This window comes from Numida meleagris, chromosome 8 (genome assembly GCF_002078875.1).
Source record: "Numida meleagris isolate 19003 breed g44 Domestic line chromosome 8, NumMel1.0, whole genome shotgun sequence".
NCBI classification, from domain to species: domain Eukaryota; kingdom Metazoa; phylum Chordata; class Aves; order Galliformes; family Numididae; genus Numida; species Numida meleagris.
Genome location: NC_034416.1, coordinates 17,947,661 through 17,961,769, shown reverse-complemented (window position 1 = coordinate 17,961,769; position 14,109 = coordinate 17,947,661). Strand labels below are relative to the sequence as shown.

At 47.4% G+C, this 14,109-nt stretch overlaps 1 protein-coding gene across 2 annotated transcripts in view; it reads left to right on the top strand.

Annotated features, from left to right (window-relative positions):
• MAMLD1 (mastermind like domain containing 1) overlaps positions 1–14,109 on the top strand; it is an 85,934-nt gene that overhangs the window by 48,621 nt on the left and 23,204 nt on the right. For both annotated transcript variants that reach the window (XM_021405917.1, XM_021405916.1), the window contains exon 2: positions 5,137–6,834. In XM_021405917.1, the coding sequence (XP_021261592.1) occupies positions 5,137–6,834 (1,698 nt within the window). The remainder of the gene's footprint in view (positions 1–5,136; positions 6,835–14,109) is intronic.

Genomic DNA, 14,109 nt, shown 5'->3' with positions numbered 1-14,109 from the left:
CTCAGATTTTATACTATGCAGAGGGAAAAAACAATCTGCAACAGATCCTGAAGAACAGGAAAGCTGGAGACCCAGCCTGCCATGGAATCTCAAGGGAATGCTGGAGTTTGCAGGCTGATCTGCTAAAGTGAAGCTCTTCCACTCCTCGGGCTGCTGCATTATTCAGCCCTTCCACCAACAATTAACTGTGCTCTCTCACGATACCTTATCTAACCTTCACTGCTGGTGACCTCGATTCCCCAGGTTTCTGAGGCACTGGGGTCCTGCTCTGAAAGTCTTTGAGAAAGGCTGCCAGAAAACACTAGCAAGTCCTGGTGGCGTGGGAGAGACTGAAATATTTCGCATGTGCTCCTTCTCCTCCTACCACCATTTCTCTTTTCTTTAATCAAACCAACAAAAGAGCCACCTGGGTTTTCCCAAGAGTTACAAGAGTCTTGTGACTTCTGGTGAAAGAAGGTTATCTGACTCCCATTCTGGATGTCGCAGATCAATATATTTCATGCTGTTAAGTCAAGAGGGTTGCCAGCGATGATGGCATGTGCAGGGAGTCTAGGGAGCTGGACAAGATGCTGGAGGAGAACGCTTCACGGGCTCTACAGCGCTGGTTTCAAAATGGCAGCATCTCATCGGGCTTGGTTCTTGCATGAAGATGCGTGTGGGTGTGGGAATCGCTGCTGTAGGTTGGATCACTCCGTGGCAATGAGTGGGGTGAGGTGGTTGCAGATCAATAATCAGCACCCTGCGGTTGCTCTAAATCAAGGCTTGGATCTCTGACAGGCTGCCGAAGCCAGACAGAAGTGCAGAAATACCTCACCAAACATTTTCCTTCACTTGTTTTTGCTTTACGCTGTCCTAAATAGAAATCTTCTGTTACATTCAGCTTATGTTTGGTGAAAGGGGAACAAAAGGCACAGCACAGATCTTCCCAGCAGGCAGTGGGGGCTCTTCCCTGCCAGCTGGGGTGCAGGCAAAGGCCCAAGGGACGGGAGCAGAGCTAGTGCGGGCTGGCAGCGGGGCCATGGGGCAGGCTGGGTCACCAGGCTGATATGGTAACCAAGGAGTTCTTGGGTTGAAGGAAAAATGGAAGCACGGTGAGGCAAGGCAGTGAGCCAGTCTGAAGAAGCTTGTGTGGTGTGTTACTAAAATCCAGTGGCACCACCACAGCGTGCATCTGTTGACTGTTTGATCTCTGCTTCAGCTCTCGTCGCTTGCAGCCATTGCTGAGAAATAGTCTACAGAGGCCAGCGCTGCCTCCCGTGTTTGGGAAGCAGCAGGCCGAGGGAGCAGTGGTGGGGCCCAGGCTCAGCCCCCAGCCCTCCGTCGCAGCACAGGGCCCATGGAGCGCGCTGCCCACGCACAGGGACTGCTGCCCTGCACAGAGCTGGTGTGTGACAAATGAGATGTTTGCAGCCACAGCTGTGGAGCTGCCAGGGAAGGAGCAGTGTAAACAGTTATTATTTATTCTTCTTACTCTACCATTAGGAACTAGCAGTGCGACTCATTTGGAACTTGGGCTTTTCCCAGAAGCGCGCCTGTTCACTCTGAAAGCATAGCAGGGCCAGGATCATGGCACGCTCACTTCTAAAAGCAAACCAAGCAGATATTCCCCGCATTGGAGGGCTTGCCTTTGTTTCCCAAGTATGCCCCGAAATAAGTTAACACCTGCATGCTAACGTATTGCAGTAGATTTTGACAAGGTCACAAGTGCCTGTTTGTTGCTTGCCTTCTCACTCTTAGTTTGCAGATGTGAATGGGGTTTTCCCACATGTAGCTGTACTGCTCCCAGCCAGCTTAAGAGCGTGTGTGCTACGTGTTTATATTGTATTTACATTCCCTTACCTCTATTCAATTTGGAAGGAGGCTGCTCAACAGTCAGCAGAGAAAGGGAAAGAGCATATTCTGGTGCTCTCCTTATTTCTGCTGATTTTATCAAATAGCATAAACCCTCTCAAAAGAAATGGATCAAGAGTGGGCATAAATCAGCTCCCTTCTCTGGGAATCCAGGGCCAAACAAGGGAAGTGTGCACTTCAGAGGGAGCTGGGGAGATGTGCTGGCTCCATCAGAGACCACAGCAGCGCAGTGTGCAGTGTGGAAGGAGCGGTCACGTGTGTCTGACTGAGGAATGTTTCAGCTAGCCTGTCCACCCTGAGGAGAGAACTTATATGTCCCTAATACTTCATACTTAAGTGCCTGGTAAAATACTGTTGTCTAGTTTTTTCATTTGCGATGTGTTCAAAGCAGAGAGCTGATGATACTCAGGCATCCCTTCTACCCAGAAGTACTCTATGAATTGTTTAGTCCGCTTTAGGGATGGTATCTTTCTCAAATTTGCAATACGATGGAATTTTGTGGAGTTGTACCTGCCAACACTGGCAGAAAATGGTCTTCTGGACTTCATTGTCCTCATGCATATACTCACCTGGGAAACAGGAACCTTGCTTTTCAAGAGAATATAACACTCAACTAACATCACCGCACCTCTTCCAGCCTGGCTTACTTAAAAATGCTGTCCCACTTTTGGAATTCCTGTGCCAGTGGCTTTGTTTTACCTATGCTTATAGTCTTGGGGAAATGGGCTCTCACATTACTCCCCAGTGCAACAGTTAGACAATACCTTTTAAGTGTTTAGAAAGCCCAGTTTTCCCCCCAGTAGCTCAGAGCACAGGAATGTCCTGTGGCAGGGATGTACATGCCAGCGTGTCAGCTGGCCAAGTGTGGGAGATCCCCCAGCACCGCCTGCCGCATGGTTCCCAGCGTGCAACTGGGGAACGCGCGGTGTTTATTTTGGATGTGTGAAGCCCGTGTAAAGATTCCCTATACATGTCTGGGTTTAAATATATATAGTTATGCTCTACCAACGTGTTTCAGCCTACACAGGGCAGCATCTGTTGAAACATGTACCTCTGGCTTAGTTTTATCAAAGAAAATGAAGGAAAACAATTTCATCCATCATTAGACCAACACCTGGGAGAAGATTTAGGCCTTGTTCCATTTCCTGAAGCTATGCAAATTTTGGCCTCATCAGCCCAGAGAAATAATCCAGTCCCTGGTGCTTCGGCCATATCTGGCAGCGATGTAAAGGCAGTTTCTTGCAGTCACGGTCAAACCACATGTGGCACAGGTGACCAAAGAGCGCTACCGGGCCACCGGCGTGCTGGACGCTGAGAGCAGCGCTCCCTGTTCTGTGCTGGCTCCAACTCACACATGGTTTCTGGGTTCAGCCCGTGGTAAAGCAGTACAGCCAGCAGTGATTGCTCTGTGAAGGGATAGCACTTAGAGGATAGCAGAAAAAATGTCTGTGCAGAAAGATCTCTTTGCCACAGTACCATTCAGAACTGCTGTGTGGTAGGTGAATTTCTCCCCAGACCTGATCAGCAGCTCACCGTAGCGTGCAGATCTGTATTTCCATCTGCCAGCACCCTGTTCCTCGTGTACATCTAACTTGTGTCCTCTCACTCACCTCCAAATACTGGTGTAAGCTGGGCATTAACTTGTAAAAAAGTATCTGTGTAGCCAGATCACATGTTGGCCCAAATTTACAATCTTCTCTCTGCCCACCAATTTAGAAACAATGTGAGAGCACTCGTGTCTCCAGCAAGCTGCTGGGCAGCTGCCTCATGTTCCCAGCTCAGAACAACCCCCGTTTGTGGTCGGTTACTTGAACAGACCACAGGAAGATGGGCTGAATTTCGGGGTGGCCATTGGCCATTTGTACATTGCAGAAGCAGCTGCACTACGTGCCCACATTGTGCCCTGCAGCCTCGCATGCCCCATGATAACCATCCTGTGACAATAGCTGTACTGAGCACCAAAGTGGCTGTTTGCATAGTGACGCCTAGGCACAGGTGAGATGTGTGTAATATTTAGCGCGAAATTCAGAAGGCAGTCATACCCACCGCAGCCTTAGAGTGGACGTGACTATGCTGGCAATAGGTGGTGGGGCTCTTCTCATGCTACGGGCAGGTATTACGAGTAGATAGGATTTCTTCCTGGTGCGAGGTGACTGGCAGTGCTTTGAATTGTAGTTCAGGGCTGGGAGAGGTTTTACTGTGAGCTGGCTTAGAGGAACAGTGGCTCTCTATGGCTTTCCTGTTGCTGACAAGATACTTTTTAAATGCCACCTCCCTCTACTGTCACACAAGAACAGAAGGCTTATTTCCCTTAAATTGAAGCAGCAATGTTAATGTTTGATTAATCCTATGACATACAGGTCAAAGTTGTTAAAAAGGAAAGCCACGGATGATTATATTTGGAAGAGATTGGTATATTGCACTGAATTTGTGTTAGAGACATTATTTTTAGTTTCAGTTTCTTTGTTAAGCATAAGGGAGTTGTTTGTTTCTTTTTCCTGCAGAACTTGTGGATTTACAACTATACCATTTCTTGAAGATGAAGATATTTCCATCATGGTATTCAGAAAATATTTCAGTTTTTACAAATGAGTTGTATCCTAATGTGAACAAAGGCCATACTGCCAGAGACATAGGGGAACAAACAAAAGTTACAATTTTAGCTGTTACTTATTGTTCAGAAAGTCTAAACTATCTATGATAAAAAAAACTTGAAAGCTGAAAGACTGATTAGATAGGTAATTGAGATCTATTTGTTTGTTTGTTTTTGTTTGTTTAGAAAGCATGCCAGTTATTTCAGATGCTCTGCCCATAAAGAATGTAAAACAACTTCGTTGTCTCAGGTCTGAATTTAATCCAAGTCACTGGCAGAAGGTTGCTAAATTCAGTCCAGGTTTTTGTTCAGTTCTGCCATTGTTTCGACCTAAAAAATGTTACCATGAAAATGTTGGCATGTTTGTTATGCAGGGAGTATAATGTCTTAATTGAAATGATACCAGAAACGATTTAAAAAACTTCTATTACAGTTCACATGACAGACAGTGTTTTATAGCTTTAACATCTGTCTTAAGGCCAGCATGTGAGATCGAGCCTTTGTCTGACTGTAATTCTTCTGATTTCAGTGAAGTTGCACCCACTTAAATCCTGATAGAATTTGTCTCACATGATTGGTTTTTTAATTGTGTGATTTAATATTCAGTATCTCCAACCCAGTGTTACCGTTTGGAGCTTTAGAGCACGTTAGGGTAAGGTCAGTAACCACATTTTCCATTTTTATTTTCCCAGTTACAGGGATCCATTAAAAGAAAACTGGAAGATGATAGCTCTCCTGCCTCCAGTGGTGTGCCTGATGTCATTTTCCCAAATGACAGTAAAAGACTTTGTCTCGATGATGTAACCCTTTCCATGGGCCAAGGTACCAATCCCAATGTGGCGTGTCCGGAAATGCAAAGTTCTCCATTCTCCACCAGTCACAGCACTTCTTCCATGGGAGTCACAGGTCATTCAGTCCTCCTTGAGAGCAATCACATGAATGGCAGTGGCATTGGCTCCCCATTTTCTGTGCCACCCAACACGGAAATAAATCAGAAGGGGTCAATAGGAGGGCAGGGTAGCAGCATTGTCCACTATGATGAGAAAGGAAACAGCTTACAGTCTGTGGACCAAGAGCTGCAAGATCTATTGGAAGAGCTGACAAAGATGCCTGATCCTTCTCCCAATGACCTGGATCTGGAGAAGATTCTGGGCAGCAAGGCTGAAGAGCCACTTGGGCTGAGTCATTCTCAGCCAAGCATAAGTAACACTCCGAAGTCCTCCCCGCAGACTTCCCACTTGGAGAACCATGTCACTAACAAAGATTTTTCCCCAGGCTGCAATCCAACCAGTGGAGGATCTCCTCAGATGAGGCCATCGTCTGCTGGAGCTAACTTCCAGGTTCCTCCCTCAAACAAACCTGCTGCATCGCCCATCTCTACAGCAGCTCAGAGCAAGAACCAGCCACCACCCATGCTTCCAGTGCCCTTACCCAACATACCTGGCTCCAACTGGCATGCTCAGCAGCTAAAGCAGCTGGCAGCTAGCAAGCAGGTGTCTACTACAAAGCAGCAAGTACAGGCTCCTAGCTGGCCAACTATGTCTCCTCCTGGTCTCTCTCCTCCTTACAGGGCAGGATCATCCCCACACCATCAACCTTTCAGTCCTCAAAATGTTATGGTGTCTGGTATGCCTGCGAATAATTTACCAGGAAACAACATTCAGAGTCCTCAAAACACTCTGCTTTCCAGCATGACTTCCAGCAGCACCCCCTCCAATGGCCCCTCTCCTCCCTATGGGTCTGAGAAGCTTTCCAGTCCGGCTCTGAACCAGCAGCCCTTCAGCCCACAGAGCTCCATGCTGCCTGCCCTGACAGCAGCCAGCTTACCAGCCAGCAATATTAAAAGTCCGCAGAACAACTTGGTTGCCAGCATGGCTTCCACAAATACTGGACCTTCTCCACCATACAGGCCAGAGAAGCTGTCAAGCCCAGCTCTGCATCAGCAGCCCTTCAGTCCTCAAGGTACATTAATCTCTAATATCACTCCCAGCAACAATCCCACAAGTATGCAGAACTCACTTTTTAAATCAATGACTACAAGCCAGTCCAAAAATATGAACATAATTATGCAACAGCCATCCACTAGCTTACAGCCAGGACTGGTGAATGAGAGCCCTGTTAGCCAAGACCAGTTTTCTTTCAACAACACCAAGCCACTGTCTCACTTTGCCTCGGAGTCAGCTACTCAAAAGATGTCACCCCTGACAGCAGGACAAGGGCAGCAGTCGCTCATTCACTATCTCCAGCAGCAGCAGCAGTCCCCAGCCGCCCAGCAGTCCCAGCAGGCTAACAATAGCCAGTTCCTCCAGCAGCAGTTCCGACAGCTGATGCAGCCACATCGGATGCAGAGACACATGCAGTCTGCCACACTGCCATCTCAAAACAGACAGGTGAGTGTGCTTCTTTTGTCTTACTGGGCTGCCATGCAAACGCTGAGTCGCGTATTTTCTTTTTGCTTCCCTTTGTGTTTCAAATGTGACATCGTTAAACTTCTGGGGTGTGCACGTGTGTGCATGGACAACATCCCAGAGTTATTACAAGTAACATTGTTTATTTCTTCAGTTGAAATGTACTTCAATTCCACCATGCACCGTCACTTCTAGCCCAGAGGAGAACTTCGTACTATTAGGCAAAACCCATTTCACACTACTGAAATAAGTTATTTTTAAATGTATAGGTTGTGTTCTTAGGTACATCGTAAGCTGTAGAGATGTTCCCATAATATGTTTCGTATCTTTTTTTTTTTTTTTTTTGTGGCAGTCTTGTTTTTTTCCCCCTAATGCCCTTGACCGATTTCATCTCCATGTTATGTTTCTGAGGCCAGAAAAGATCAGGGGGGTGAGAAGTGAAGTTAAAATATGACTCCTTTGCGGACAGCAGGTCAAACAGTACAGCACCTGAATAGCAAAGAGGCAGACTTGAAATACCTGTTGCCAGCATTTGCCAGAAGCAATGCCCTGCTTTGGATGAGGGCCATTCCCCACCCTTTGTTGAGCTGCGATACCAACTGAGCTGGTAAACGCAAAAATGCAACTGGCAGGAGTGAGAAGCAGCCTTGGTTTCTCTCCAGCAGCCTTCTCCCTGAGACCCAGGGGGAGGTGCGAAGCACTGTCTGCTACTACCCCAGATAAGAGAGATTTGCCATGAGCGTTTCAGAGCAAGGAAGGGCTGGGGACTCAGTCTGGGAGCTCGGGTATGTGCAGTAAATGGCTATCTTTTCGTTAGGAAGAATGGTAGGACACAAACGGAGCCTTGCCACCAAGGCCCGCTTCTATTGGGCAGAACCAGCATTTTGACAGGAGAACCCTTAGCCCAGCTGTGTGTGCACGCTTACACTGACTCCTCATGGTGGGCTGAAATGCTTCTGCCCCAGTGATCCAGAGGCTGATCTTCAGAGCTCTGCATGGACCTGCTCCAGAGAGCTGTGCTTAGCTGGGGAAGGCAGTCCCTGGATTTCTGTGCTTTCCTACCTGCTAGGAGCTCAGCTCTTCCAGAGATGCGTTTCTTCAACGTGGGTGGCTTAGTGTGTAACCTTTTTCTGTGATAGCAATGAAAAATAAGTGGACAGTTACTAAAACGTCAGCTTCGTAGCGGTAAGTTAACAAAGTGCATCTCCACTGTACTGCTTTGGGATGAACCCAAAGTTGTACAAACCCAGTGCTCCCCTGCTTTTATCCAGCTGGTGAGAGCAGACAGCTGGGAAGGCTCAGGATCCAGGAGCGTGGACACACAGCCAGTGAGTTGCTGCAGCTTCGGGACTTACTGCTGATCAGGGGTTTTTCCCTGGAGGCAGTGTGGGCACAGAACACATTTGTGGTGTTTTACTGCACTTCGGACGATGGCTGCGGAGTTGTTAAACTGCTGCGACACGAACGCTTTTGATTGGATGTCCATAAGCTTTGAGCATCCATCTTTTTTCTGGCTCCCCCGCTGGATGCGTGGCACTGCCATGTCCCTGCTGGATTCCTGAGGTTTCCTGTGCCCTCGATGTGTCTTACACCTCTGCACCCCTGCAGTGAGTCTCTTCAACTGCCCCCAACCAGCCCTCTTCAACAACTTTCCCACCGCAGCCCATGCTGTGTTTCCAGGTGCTTCTCGCTGTCAGAGAGTTGGTATCATCTGGTGCCTATCAGTAACTATCAAGGACAGTTAAGACAATGATTACAGGCGATGAGCATCGTACGTTTTCAGACTAGTTAGGTAAGCTCCCGGTGCCTCCCTCATTTTACAAGTAAGACTTATTACACTAATTACACACCAGATGACAATGCTTCAGTTTCACAGTGTGCTGAGCCGCCTAAGGAGGATGGTGAATGTTCAGGAGCTGAACATTTTGCTGAGTTTTGATCATTTTACTGCAAATCTCGTAGGAGAATGTGGAATCCAAGTGCTGAATTAAAAGCAAATGGCAAAAAACGAAATTTTTTGAGTGAAAGAAGGGCAGAAAATTGAAAAGTGTTTGAGGTGTGAAACCTTAAAATTCTGGGGTAGTTGCTGTTTGTTTGAACCTGGCGTGTAGGTCTGTTATTTGTCTGCAACAGATCTCTTATCTATATTGAAACGTACTGAAATGTTGGGGCCGGCCTGTACCTGTTTGGGTCCATGGTAACACAGCAGTGGCCGTGGCTGTGGGTTCGGTGTCCGGCAGCGCAGCTGAGAGCACACTTGGAGGTTCTGGGAATCTCGGTGCCAGCTCTCTCCTGAGGCTGGCGATGAATGGGGCTTCTCAGTCACAGAGCAGTGGTTTCATCAAAACACAAAAAGTTCCAGAAGACGTGAGACAACTTCTGCATCTTCCACAGTCAGTAACTGTCCGGTGGACAGTTGCCTCTTTTATCCCCATTGACAGAAGCCCGCTCGAAGAAAAGCAGCAGAGTTCCCCGGGATGCTGGTTAGCCTTTAAAAGTCATCCCCTTGCTCCGTGTGTGCGTTTGGGAACGTGACTGACGTTTATCAGTAGAAGGCCTGGTGCTCTCTTCTTTTGAGCAAGAGGTGCTGCTTGCTGCAGAAGCAGAATGTGGACGGTGGCCGTGTGGTGGGAGAACAATAAACCATGCAACGTGATCCTTGTCGCAGGAGAGAGCAGTGGCTGTGCCACAGCCCAGGCTGAGCCTTTGCTGTTCTTTTCATGCGAGCTTAAGCAAAGACTCCACATCCCAGAGGCCAGCTTCCTCCTGGTGCCTCCCAGCTGCAGGGCATGGAACACAATGGTGTATCTCTTCCATGTAATCAGCCTGCGTCCCAGAGCCCGGGTTGCCTGGACAAGTGGCAAATCTGATAACGTGTGATCTTTTCACATCTGAAGCGCTGTGTCTTTATCGTTGAGCATTGACAGATATTGATTGAGGCACCGACAGTTTGCGTTGTGTGATATTGCAAAGCCTGGTGGTACTCACGTTGCTCCTGTGGATATGTGCTGGTTTTCATTACACTTGTGTACTACTGATGCTTGCTGAGTGAAATTACACGCAGAGGTCTGGACTCATAAATCCACAATATGAAGGTGGTATTAAGTGCCAGAGAGTCTCCAGAACTATCCCCAGCTGCTTTCTGGGCTGCAACTCAGCCCCCTGACTTTCTGTTGGCTGGCTCTGGGTGTGTGAAGGCAGCATCTGCCCAGGCAGGTTGAATAGTTGGGCATCTCCCTCATTTTAGGTTTAAATACAGCTTGTACTTGTAGATCCTCTCACTTGGCATGTCAGAAATGTTGGGCGCAATTGTGCCTTCAGCTATGCTGGTATGACATCCCTGAGTTCAGAAGAGCCGTTCTCTTGTTCCCGGTGATATAAGAATAGAAACAGGCCCTTGTGAATAGAAAGAGGAGTTCTCCTGCCCGTAGGAAGAGGAGCCAGGGATCTCTGCCCTTAATTCAGGCTGGAATAAAAGAAACCTTTGGGGGGCTGTGAGTTTTCCAAGCCCAAGTCTGTCGGAGTTAGTTTCAGAGCCCTGGGAAGGGGCTGCATTGCCCACTGCTCTGTAACACGCTTTCAAACAAGACTCAATGTAAAGGCTTGTTTTGTTGGGGGGACATGGCTAATAAATAGCTATTGTTTGGGTGTGACACGTTGTGCATTTCTGAGCTGCACTTGCTCTGCGGGAACCAAATGCGCTATTCTTAGAGCCCTCCGCATTCCTGCTGACATCCAGATAGTTGTATACTGGGCTGTCAGTGAAGGGTTTATTTGTTTCAGCTCCACTGCCAAAAATTATGGAAAAGGAAAAAATTATAGCGGAAGAAGCAGAGAGAAAAATCATATCGCTTGCAATAAAAATAGCTGTATTTTACTGTATGCTGACTGTATATGAGATATTGAAGAATGTGACGAAGATTTTTTTTAAAAAAGAACTCTGTAAAGGACTTGACAGTGTTTCTTTAACTGTGGTAAAAGAAGCAATAGAGTATCTGAGTTGGTGGAGTAAATCACAGGCTGCAGAAACACCAAAGCCCCCGAGGTTTGTTAAGCATGCTAGGAGGACAAGAAGTGAGCAAAAAAATCTAGTTTCTGAGTGTGATCTCTCTTAATATAGAAACGAAACTGCAGAAGAAGTGCACTGTTATAAAGAGCAGAGTGGCCGAGAGCTTAGATGTTAAAGGTTACATAAATAGAATAGAATACAAAATACAGCTTTTATTAATATAAAAATAGAAATGTACATAGAGTTGTGGTGTAAGTACAGGGAAAATAATTGTGTTTTAGTGGGGATTTCTGAGATGTTGTAAGTTTTCCTAACACACAAAACAAGCTGTGATATCATGTATTATTAATAAGACTGGAATCCCAGATTTCATCTGCAGTTTCAGTCTTCCCCCTGTCCCGCTCCCTGCCCCATCCCTTTAGTCTATAAGCGTCACACTTCCTTTAAAGCTACTTTGAATGAAGTTCTGCGTGGTCTTTCCTACTCATCTTCCCTTTTTCCATCCTTCTCTTGTTCCTTCTCTTTTTATTTTTTCCTCTTCCTTCTTCTTTTCATTCTCTTTTCACTGGAAAGATTTTTAATTTATTTTTTTTAAACTAGTGCCGTGGGGAAGAAAAACAGATTTGATTTCAAAGGGCAGTGGTAGCACAATACCCGAGCAAAGCCTTTGAGGGAGTGGAGAGCTTTTGAAGGCAAAGAAGCAAGCCCTTCAGCTAATTAAGTGCCTTTGACGGGACAAATAAAGGAAGCTGGTGATGAATCTGGATTGCAGCGAGCAAGCAGTAAGGCTGAGCCTGGAGTTTGACCTCTCCACAGATGTAAAAACAACTTGAACGGTCATTTCTGAATTTATATTTAGCAGTGCCGTTGCAACAGTGTTGGTATTTTTTGTTCAAACCCAAAGATTCCCCCTCCCAGAGGAGCCCGACAGAAGCTATTGCGCAGCCAACTCCTCCCCGCCCCCAGCACTAAGTCATGTTGGATAGCTCTTGGAAAGTAAGGAGGAGGCTTTCGGAAAGACGTGGGGTGTTGGCCAGCCATGCTGACAGTAGCCCAGTGTTGTCAGAACTGCAGAAGTCAAGGTAAAAAAAATCGGGTCTGATCTTCTTACCCTATTGCTCTTTTGTGTTGCTTTTTTAAATTGCATGCGTCCTCCTATGTTAGGCTGCATTATTTCGGGGCAATTCCCTGCTGTAGCTGAGCCTTGCTATCCATGCCTTGGTTTTCACTGTTCTTTGGTGTGCAGTCAAGTTGCTTCTGGCATCTCTGCCCAATACATGGGTCCTTTGTCCCAGTTAGCCCCTGGTTAGCTCCCAGCAGCCACAAAGTGCTGGGTGTGTGCAGGCTGACCTGGCAGCCACCTTTGTTTTGGCAGAGAAGGAAAAGAGGAAGCAGTACTTAATGCACCATGAACATGCAGATGGAAATGGGACATCCCACAGAAACATAGGACAGGTCACTGAATGGCTGCTGGACAGGCTGCCTTCAAAGGCCGTCCTCGTGCCCAGGACGCAGGCTGGCCGTGCTGTGGGCCGTGCTGCACAGCTGTGGGCTGAGCGCAGCAGAGCTTGCCATCACACACAGCTCCTGCATTAACTCTGAAAAAAAACTTGCTGTTGTGGTTTTGAGCTTTAAGCAGCAGACAGTTTTTTCCTTCTCCCCTGCAGTGGGGGTAGGACAGAAGCTCTTCTGTCAAATGTATGGGGAAACTGGTGTTACTGTGCTAAGTGTCTGATTCATTTGATGTGAAACCAAATTCTGGCACCCATGTGTACCAAAACCTCTCTGATCCTGGCAGCTGGGTTGGGTGCTTCCTCCCTAGTTTTCAGGAGGCTTGCTAGGTTTGCTAGGTTTGCTGGTGGGTTAACATCAGCTCAGCACCTTCACTCCCGCGCTGCCCATGCTGCTGCAGCGCACTGCTTGCGCCCTCCCTTACACGACAGCGCGCCCGCCGTTCTCGCACGGAAGAGCTGTGTTCATAGTGCAGCGTGCTGACGGAGAGCAGTGAGGGAGCGGTTTCCATGACCCTCCTGTACACCCAACTCCTGCTTCATCTCTGCTGCAAGTTCCCATCAATATCAGAACATCTGAACGTCAATTTCTGGCCCGCTCATGGAAGATCCGTTCGTTCGTTGTCTGTGTTTTCGCAGTTGGTGGGGCCCACCTCCAGCTAAAAGCAGCCTGGCATTCAGAAAATGTGCTCACCTCCCCAAATCCGTGCCTTTCTCGCTCTCTCAAATTTGCTGCCTAAATTAACAGTTAATTTTAATACTTCTTGCAGTGATGCTGTGAGTGCACGGGTTGTGCCTCTTTTTTGGGATGTGGGGAGAACGTTTCCATCCGGTATTGCCACGCAGCAGTCTAAAATCACATCTGCACTCGCAGGGCAGAAATACTGGGGGCACCAGCGGCTGATGTGATGATTGGAATGAAAAGCAAGCCAATGAAAATGGGTCCAGCAGCCTTTGGAGGGCGACAGATGGGTGCTGCCGGGCAGCGGGGCAGGGTGACGAGAGCTGCCCGCTTGGTCCTGCTTGGCTCCGCTGCCATCCCTGCCTCACTGCAGCGAGCGCTGCACGCGAAATAAAAGCACAGACGTGTTTTGTTTCGGATGTGATACCTAGAAATAACTTTCCTGGTAAAGTGAACTCAGCCTCTTTTTCTCTGGGCGTTTTGGAGAAATTTCAGTGTGTGGGTGGGGGAAACAAAGCAGTGGCTGTAAACAGGAACTGATATTGTCTCCGTGTCTGAATGGGGAGAGAAACTGAACTGGCTTCGTCGGTTCCCTCGTACATCTGCGAGTCTGGAAACACTGGGATGATTCACAGTTTGCTGATTAATATAGGAGCAAGCAAAATAGGGTGAATTAGCGGCCATTAGAGATCTGCTCTGTATGGCAAATATCCCCGTAGAACAAATGATGTTTCACGAAGATCGCTTAGAGGAAGAGGTAATGGGTCTTAAATACAAATTAGAATCAGTCTCGTCAAAGCTGTTAACATTAGGGTTTGAAAGCCAAACGCTATTACAAGCTGTCTTCAAAAACTCTGGCCGTTTAGGAAGCGTATCAGTCTGCCGTGTCGGCGTTGCAATATTTCTGTCTCAAGTACTTTGGACTATTTCAAGCAGCCTGCACTAATAATTGATAGAAACTCGCAGTCGGAATGGAGCAGCTCTTCTTAGGGCTTTGAAGGCTAATCACTCTGCTACATGTACGTTTTTAGGTTAAATCTTTTACAGCATATCTA